Source organism: Apaloderma vittatum, unplaced genomic scaffold (assembly GCF_000703405.1).
Source record: "Apaloderma vittatum isolate BGI_N311 unplaced genomic scaffold, ASM70340v1 scaffold9501, whole genome shotgun sequence".
Lineage (NCBI taxonomy): Eukaryota > Metazoa > Chordata > Aves > Trogoniformes > Trogonidae > Apaloderma > Apaloderma vittatum.
This window is the reverse complement of record NW_009700773.1, coordinates 1-9,493: the sequence shown is the minus strand read 5'-3', so window position 1 is coordinate 9,493 and position 9,493 is coordinate 1. Positions and strand designations below refer to the sequence as shown.

The window sequence follows — 9,493 nt, the reverse complement described above, 5'->3', positions numbered from 1 at the left end:
TTAATGTACCTATTATCCCATATAACATACAGTACATATATTTTACAAGGCACACATTACAATACCTACATCACAGCAGTGAGAATTACAGCAACTGAATTTAAAAAAAGCTATACAGAATACAAAGGTTAGTTTTTCACTATTTAAATAATTTTTGCATTAGTTTGTATTGTAATTGCAAGTGTCATTATGCTGCAATTAACAGCCTGTTTGCATCATTACAAAATTACATTTTAAGAAGTTCATGTAAGTTGTCAGCAGAAAGTCAACTTATAAAATTTCAGTCCAGAAATATAATTCTTGAAATACTTGAAAAATAAAGTTAGCTTGAAACTTTTAATTTAGATGCTCTTTCTGTTCCAGTGATATAAAAAGTTTAAAAAATTCAAAGGTTAAAGTTCTGAACATGGACCAATGTGAACTCAAAAAGCAAAAATAAACAAACAAAAACCCAAAATGGTGTGTGATTAGAAATATTTGCAAGTATTTTAGTGGAAAATCCCTGACTGTTAACAATATTCTGCCCAAATAATAACTGCCTTTATGCAACCAAACAATCCACACATTTTTCTACAGAATATCTCATTGATATCAAAGGATTAACAAAGGGAAAATAGTTCTAAACTATATACACTCATAAATGGATTTTTCAATAGTCAAGTACAGATTTACACACTAAGCCATACTGGCTTGTATACGATACAAGTAAGAAGCCTACGTTGCTGTTCTGTCTTAACGTCTATGATAAATGCAATACCTGTGCCATAAGCCAAACTCAAATGGGTGCCATATGCTATGCACGCTCCTTAACAAACAGAAGTGTAACAAATTCCCACGATCTGATCGACATCATAATTAAATTATTTTGTAGCCAATTAAGAAAAGTAACCCAAATGCACGTATCTACATGTGCACGCACCTTGTGTGCACGCACAACTTGTCAGACATAAAAGGCTTTAGCCTTATGGCATCACTGAATATTAACAAATATAGTATTTAAAAACACAGTCTTACAGTACTCAAGATTTATGCTGATATTCCCTCAAATGCTACGCTTGAGTATTTCTTACTCAACAGCCTCAAGTTAAGAGAGCAGTATCTGTTAATATATATTTTAAAAAATTAATTCTCTACAATAGTGGTTGATTTCTATAACACTATTTATGCAAAAGAGGCTTAAGATGTGTCTTTTTAATATTAACATTTGATTTTAGCCTGTCTAAACTCACCTCTTTAAAGATTTTACTCTCCTAGACACAGAAATACTGTTGCACTCCAGCTGCGACATTCCTTTTCCCAAGTTGTTACATGCACATCTCACTGCAATCAACATTAAAGTACAAGTTTCTCTCTGCTACATAAAAGCATATTGCACTTGTAGACAGAAAGCACAGCACCCTTAGATTATGACCCTATAGCTTTTAGTATAGCTTTTAACTTTGATTTCACCTCTTTGAAAACTCAGCAGAAGCAGATAAAACCACAGCATCAGACTAAACTGCACCTTAACTGCTAATTCAAGTAAAGTAATTCTCTTCTTATATGCCTAATTTAAAAAAAAAATATTCTGGCTGTTCTTGATCAAAAACGATAAAGAAACTGATTTTTTGTGTGTGTGTGTACAAAATTGTTTAATGTTTCCAAGCTAATAAGACCACATTAAATATCATATTAAAAATATTCTAAGATATAATCTTGTTAGAAGAAGGGGAAGTGCACAAGTATATTTACAGAGCTGCCTACACTCTGCAAAACAGATTTAAAATAATACTAAAACTCATAACAGATGAGATTGAAATCAGTATCTGAACACTAGAAGCAGCAATAACTGGCTACTGAAGAACAGGTGGTGGGACATCTTCAAGTTTCAGCAGCAAAATTTCTGATTAATAATCATTAGTGCTAACTCATCGGCTTTAATCACATTTGTCATGAAATGAAAAAGAACTGTGAGGTTAAGCCACCTGACGTGCTTCATCTTCTGTAGCAGTACACGGTGGTGTTCAAACAGCAGTTAGCAGTTGCGCCGTTATGAATTGCTTCAACCAGCAGTCGAACTGTTAATTAGTATCCAGAGTTGTTGTTAAAATAAACTTTGTTAATGATCAAAGAGTTTACTGAAAGTACAGATGAATAATTGACTGCACACATGTACACTGGCTCATATACCCAGTATTTTAGAAGGGCAGCGAAGATTCACAGAGGCCAAGAAGAGAACAGACTGGAAGAACGGCAATGAGAGGTAAAAACAGATGTTCATGAAAACTAAAGCTTCAAGGGCTTCTGCTTGCTGGCTGGTGTCAGGGTCTGTGAGGCTGGCCCACCTCCTCTACCATGTTAAGTATGTAAGTAGCGATATCATCTTCTGTAGGTGCATCTGAGACCACCCAAGAATCACTTGCCCCAGTCACTTGCCGACGGCAGACAGGACAGCTTCTGTGACGATCACTCCTGTTAGGAAGCCAGAGAAATGAGTATTTTTCATTGATGGTACCTTCCCAGCCCAGAAGTCAAGAGTCCCCAAACAAACAAAAGAAACCAAACCACAGACAACCCAATGAGAACTTCAGGAATGATCAGATTAACTGGATTAGACCACCTATTAATTTTTTTTTAAAAAATCTTTTCTGTGTGAGGAAGCCTGGCCGACAATTTTGCATTTAGCTCCATTCTTCAAGTGATAAATTTGGAATCATGTTCCTCATAATCAAGTTTGCTCAGATGAAACAGAATGCATATAGCTACCTGTCCAGAAAGCTTAAAAGGAAATCCTTGGTGTAAACTAATGCTTCCTATCTTTAGATATTCAGCTGAGGTACTTCAGAAACCAGTCTCCATAAGCTTCCTACATAAAGAAAGGAACTCTGTTCCTGGATCATTCAGCCCACTGAGGTTTAGAATTGGTTCCTCGGGGTCCTATCCCTCTCCACCAACTAGCTCAGGGGTTCTGAACAATTATGCTCCTGAGCTGGGAGCTTCTGTTATATGCCTAGGTTAAGAAGAGATGAACCTTTAAAGACTGAGTAACAAAAGAAGAATGCTATAACTGCAACTTAGTTAAAAGCTCAGCTGCTTTGTTAGCCAAAGCAGAATATCATCTGTCCTCCACCAGAGCCACTAAACTAAGCCCTGTATTGCTGACAGATCTTGAAGTATCTTCCCAGAAAAGAGAGATGACTAGTTATACTCTAAAATTCAGTGACTTTTACTACTTTTTTTTATCTTGTGAGAGCATGGTATTATAGGAGTAACTTCCTCGATAAAGCATTTGAAAAAGCCACACAAATTGTCATGCTGAAATTATGTGACTTCAATGCAAAAACATCTGCAATAACCAGTCAAGAAAAGCCTTTAATTGAGAATCTCTGTATCACCTAATGGGAGACTGCCAGAATACCTACGTCTTCTGCATGGTCAGAGAAGAGCTATGCTCCTCCACAAAGAAACTTTTCTCTCTTAGTCTTCTAACAACTGGTTCTCAGATGAAGAAGCTGAAAAGCTGTTCAGTTTTCTATGAAGCTGAACACATATTGTAAGATACATTGTATAAATAAATTTGAATGGGCTGCTATTGAGAAGAAATATCTTCCTGGACAAGCTTGTTATGTTTCATATGTGTATTAGCTTGCAAGTATCTTCAGACATTAAACTATATGGGAACTAAGTAATCTGTCACACCAACCTGAAACATGTCAGATAACCTGCATATAGTATAAAATAATGAGTATCCTTTAATATGTATTACCATTTATCAATGCACTTCTGGCAGAAACTGTGAGCACATGGCAAGATTAAATCAACACGCCCATCCATGCAGATGCAACACTCCTCTTCATCTGTCAACTGTTTAACCCTGCAGAAGAGAAGACAGTATTTTCTCCCAGACAACTAGTATGTTTTGTATTTATGCCCTAGTAACAACAGTAGTTACTACTTTTTTCATAATAACTAGTGAGGGACAGAAACAAACACCCATGCTTATCTGCAAGGAATATATCATTTTGTGAACAGAGTAGTTAAATCATCCCAGCCTATGTGGGCAGGCATAGCCTCAACTATCAACAAATAGCAGTAAATGAACTAAACAAAATTAGAATATACATTTATTTGTCATGTCATGTGGTGCTTTTGGTATTGCAAAGAGTTATGCAAATCCTTTTTCCTATCAACAAGAACTGTGAGAAGTTTTAACTGTTATATATCACATTTCAGGTTATTCGTTCCTAAACAAGAGAAATAGAAATTAAATGAAAAGAACACATTCTGCAATCCACTGACTTAAAAAAAAACAGTGGACTTTATCTGTAAAATAAAAACATAGCTGACCCCAACCTCATTCTAACAGCTGGAGTGTTACATTCTAAAGACAGTTAACTAGCTCAGCAACTTGATTTGTTAAAATACCTTTTTCTTGTAAAACATATCTCCATTTAAAACTGAGTTAGAAGTCTGTGCTATATTCAGAAAGTTGTAAGTAAGGAATTACTGGTAGCAACATTTCCACACAGGGAAAGGGTGACAAGCTTCTTGCTGTCACATTCAGTTTGAACTGAAGTTACTGCAGGTGTTGACCTCTTTTGCTTTTCCTCTAGTTAACAAAGTGGAATGTCATTATGTGTGACACAGTTCACATTTTTCCAGTCCTACAAGTTAAATTATTACTCTAGTTGATGAGTTTCTAGTGGCAACAGATGGGAACTTACACATGCCAAAAAGTAGGAGAGGAAGAGAAAGTTTAAGTGGAACAATAACAAAACCTGTTTAAACAAACACTGTCAAAACCCCTAGACTTGTAGCTGTACCTGATTCCACTTCCTCCTGTTTCCTTGTTCAGGAGATTCAACATATACCATGTTTATACTAGAACTCATCATTAAAACAATTATTCCGAAGCTAAGGTATCATAGCATGAACAGAATTTCACTCAAGTACACGACAGCCCTCTACCTGTTCATGTTTGTGATGATACAAAGTCTGCATCTGCCACGAGTGTGCAGTTTTGATCATTAGGTGTTTGTCATAGAGGTTTTACATGAATTCCAAAATATTTATGCCATAACTGTGGTCAGAAGCTAGAGTATATCAAAATACCTTCCCATCCACAAGCTGGCCTGACAAGATGACACAGACATCAAACTCTCAGCAGCTTCTTCAGAAGTACCACTCTGTGCAAGAACTCCTGCTGCTTGACTGGTGATGTCTTTATAAAGTTGAATGAATTGATACAAGTTCAAGATTCTGGAAGCTTCCACGATGCCACTTGTTTTATTTATCTTAGGATATAAGAATTGTTTACAATCACATATCAGATTTTTCTTGACATTGCTCGAAATTCTTTTAATGCACTGCAATTCTCCTGGCAGTAGCCACCTTCCCAAGTGTCCAGCACTATGTTTGCAAATTGCAATCTTCTTCAGTATGAGTTAAGACCTGCAAACACGGCTGTGTCACGATGAGCAATACCACAGCTAGGACTACATTTTCAGGGCAAGACAATTACCATCACTACTCAAATGGATTTAAGTTGTGGGTAGGGACCTAATGCCTAAATGGGCTAAACTTAGAACAAAGAACAGAATAATCAGTCATTTCATATTTGAACTTAAAAGAGCCTGCAAGGATGGCTGCCTTAATCAAAACTAAGAAAAAAGCTAAGAGCAAAAAGAAAATTAGAAACTGTTATTTTCAAAGTTTGAGAGCTGGCTTAGTTGAAACTGCATCTTAAGATTGTTCACAGGATTCAGGACCATTTAATAATGTTACCTGATATCATACAGATGGGAAAAAATCACAGAATCACAGAATGGCCTAGGCTGGAAGGGACCTTAGAGATCATCTAGTCCAACCTCCAAAATTTCCTCATTAGGAAAACTTTGTAAGTTTTATCATTATTTTCAAGCTACGTTAAACATGTAACTTTTAGAATGGTTTTCTAAGAATCAAAATATAGACAGTTACACTAACCCAATTAATAATGCTTGGAATTGCTGACTAACTTCTACTACTATCAAACTACATAGTTCCCAGTTTGTTGTACTATTTGACCTCACAAATCATCCAATTCATAAACTAATGGGCTGTAAGTGCTCCAATAGAAAACATCATTCCTTTAAATTTAGTTACGAAAATGCTTTTTGCAGAAACTTAGTATTGAGACTTAATTTATCTGAAATAGTATCCCCTTGAATAAATCATTTGCATCAAAATATATACTCAAAACCAGTAATAGTCCTTGAACATCTGTACACAAAAACCCCAGCAAATTAAAATTTTCAACCATCTTACTTTAGTACATATTATCCGAACGACCACCTTCCAGAAAGCAGAAGAATCAGAACCTGGCTGCACTTCAAATAACAGATGCTTTTCTTGTCCAGAAGCCAATTTTGCAGTACTGAAACAAAGAAAAATCAGTTTTATATCACGTGCTGGCAACCTCAGCTACTGAGGTATCATTTATTGTTCACATATGTGCTCTTTATCCTTAAAGAGCTTTTACCAGTACTGCCCAGAGACATGAAATTAAAGCGTAATGTCATTCTTAGCATGTCATCAAATACAAAATTGCATAGTAAACAGAAAATGATGTGCAAGTCTTTTGATCCAGCATCAGCAAGCGTCTTTTACAGACATTTTAATTTACATATACTGTTTATTACAATACAACCTTTTGGTTCAATCTAAAAAGATTATTTCCTTATCATGAATGTAAAAAAGCATGCAAGTAGCAGACAGAGTGTTTCTTGTTAGTATATATTAATAATGAAACAGTCAAGTGAAAGTTTCAGGTAATCCTGAATTTTTTTGTTTTAGTTTTGAATTTTGGGTGTTATTTTTAAAATGGAATGAGGACACAAATGTCTATTCAGTGAGTATCAGAACAAACTATGTTACATTCAGGCTGAAGCAAACACTGTAGAGAAAAAAAAACATTGAATAACAATGATATTTTTGAGTTAATTATACCGAAATATGCTTAGATTCTCAGGCAAAACATACAGTAATATTCTTCAAAATCTGTTTATGTGCCTACCCAGAAGACAGCTATCGGTTCTCGAAGGTAATTCATAAAAGCATGACACTCTACAAGACAATTTCTAAACTGAATACAAATTCACATTATAGTTAAACATCAAATGCTACCAAAAGCCACTGACTGCAAAGCCCCTTTTCGGTGTATATGTTTACACTTCATATCACTTTATACCATAAATATTGGGTAAAAACAACAGCTCTGCTTTTTTGTCCAGTTCTCTTTACTGCCAACGTATCAGTCAAACAAAAGGCAGGCTATGAAAAATTTTACTTCTGCAGCCTTTGTTTCGGGATTATCTTGGTCACTGACTTCAGCCAGCACAACACATCTCTTCAGTGAGGAGCAGCACTGCGTGTCCACAGAGGTGGGAGAGACAGTCACACACGGCTCTGTCTCGGGTCCTGCCTTCCTAGTGTGGCTGCACTGCTACCTCCCACCACAAGTGACGGGCAGAGAGGAAGCAGCATTGCATCTTTAGGTGGTTGGTGGAGTGGGGAAGCACAAGAAAGCCAGGTAACACTAACACAAAGATACTGCTGAGCATCTGCCTCTTGTGAACATCTAAGAAAGAAGCAGTGTGTGTTGGAAGAAGAGTATTTGAGACAAGTGAAATTTAGGAGAAATAGCTTTGCAACCACTATAGAAACCTTAAGAACTGAAGGAAACATTTCAAAACAAGACGGCCAGTTCTGGCTCAGCCAGCACCGGGGAATATATTACATACAAGGTCTCTGTAAAATATGACAAAAAAAAAAAAAAGAAGGAAACAAAGCAAGGCTTACACATCATTAAGTTCAGCTACTCTTCCCAGAAACTCTTCATATGTTAGGAAACCACTTTCTTGAACCAAAGAGGCATGCTTTGCTACTTTTTCTGGCAACTTGTTAATTACAGTTTGTGTGTGGTTTGAAATTTGTTGACCCATGGTGAAGTTCTTCACCTCAGTTCCGTAGAAAGAAGTTCTCATTCACGCGTAGAGTTTCTGCTAAAAATATTTTAGAGAGTTACATTTGTATGTTTTATGAATAGCACTCCCTCATTTTCTTCCAGTGTAAGAGCTTAGCTACTCACTAACCAGTCTAATTATTCTACAGTAGCACTACTTGAACAGTCAAATCAGAAACAAAGCAGAAGAGACTGGAATGTGGCATTAATAACTTATGAAAAACATATTATTTTGCTTATAGCAACTTTTATATTAAATACAAATAATTTTTCATGCAGATTTTTCAGCAATTCCAACAGACACGCATGAGTACACCCAATGGAATGGAAAAGAAAATCTTAAGATGACAATGTTATTTATGACAATCTTTGTTTTTCCTACATATTTGTACATGTCAAAGTCAGAATGCCTAGAAATAAGCAAATCAGTGTATATCATCTACACACAGACATGACATTTGGAATTAGCCTTCTTACATCATACTGATATTGGCAGATCAAAAGAACTCTCACAGCATTCTTAAACTGGTAAGTCAAGGAATCCAGATCAGTATGAAACAATTTATAAATCTCCCTATCTGCACAAAACACTCAACTTCAGGATGTACTATAGAACTGTCTTGGTCAAACTTCTCCAGATTATTTCACCCTTCCTTTACACACATTTCTTTTTCCCCAAAAGTCTGCATAAGGATCTATCTTATGTCTTCTGACCGTGAGCCTTTATCCACTTCCTTTCCTTGATCCCTTTCATTTGATATTCCTCCGAAACTTCTCTTTGCTCTTTGTCTTGAAATAGCAGAGATATGCAAATTTATTCTGTCTGTACAGAGTTTCTCACTTGTAACACAAACCAGCAGCTTCACACCCTTTTAAGAGTTCCACAGACGGAGGTCTGTAGGCAAGCTAACTGCTGAATATCAACCTTCATTTAAATCTGGAATAATCTGATACCAGGGTGCATTACAAACACCTTAGGAGAGACATTAGAGAAAACCAGAACTTCATCCTGCATGTGCATATACCTGCATTTGGGCACAAAATGCCCAAGAATACGGTCTACAGCTGTCAAGGTCTTGCCACAGTGTAAGAAAAACACCGTACTTGTAAAGTGTTTGTATCAGAGCATTTTATGAATTGTTCTTGTATTTCATGTAATTCCAATTTAACGTTTGAATTTTGACCAATTTCAATTCTCAGACACTCCCACTGAAGACACTTTTCTGCTTCCAAATTCCCCTCCAACCACCTCCTCTCGGGCTATCGAGGCCTTGCCGTTTGGGGAACACACAGCCAAAAGAGACAGTTAAAGCACAACCTCTCAGCGACATAACCTTTCACCCCTCGAACACACCCTACCCCAATTTTCCAGTTTTTGTTTTCCCTCTAGCCTCAGCAAGCAAAGCACCGTGTGCGACTCTACTGAACTAGTAACGTAGGGCCGTGCTCCCTCCCGTAAACTTCCCAAGATCAGAACCCACAGAACTGCAACACCGATAGCTCAGGGGAACC

At 36.7% G+C, this 9,493-nt stretch overlaps 1 protein-coding gene across 1 annotated transcript; it reads right to left on the bottom strand.

Moving 5' to 3' along the window:
- Positions 1–2,124: 2,124 nt before the first annotated feature.
- Positions 2,125–8,022, bottom strand: RNF141 (ring finger protein 141). Its single transcript, XM_009878858.1, has 5 exons — positions 7,819–8,022; positions 6,286–6,394; positions 5,092–5,273; positions 3,746–3,853; positions 2,125–2,451 (listed from the first exon to the last, which is right to left on the bottom strand). The coding sequence occupies exons 1-5, from the start codon at positions 8,001–8,003 to the stop codon at positions 2,301–2,303; spliced, it is 735 nt and encodes a 244-aa protein (XP_009877160.1). The 5' UTR covers positions 8,004–8,022; the 3' UTR covers positions 2,125–2,300.
- Positions 8,023–9,493: the final 1,471 nt, after the last annotated feature.

Coding starts and splice junctions, on each gene's coding strand:
- RNF141 (XM_009878858.1), bottom strand. CDS start 8,003: ATGAGAACTTCTTTCTACGGAACTGAGGTGAAGAACTTCACCATGGGT. Junction 6,395..7,818: donor GTAGCTGAACTTAATGATGT/GTAAGCCTTGCT, acceptor TCTTTGTTTCAG/TACTGCAAAATTGGCTTCTG. Junction 3,854..5,091: donor GCCAGCTTGTGGATGGGAAG/GTATTTTGATAT, acceptor TCTCTTCTGCAG/GGTTAAACAGTTGACAGATG.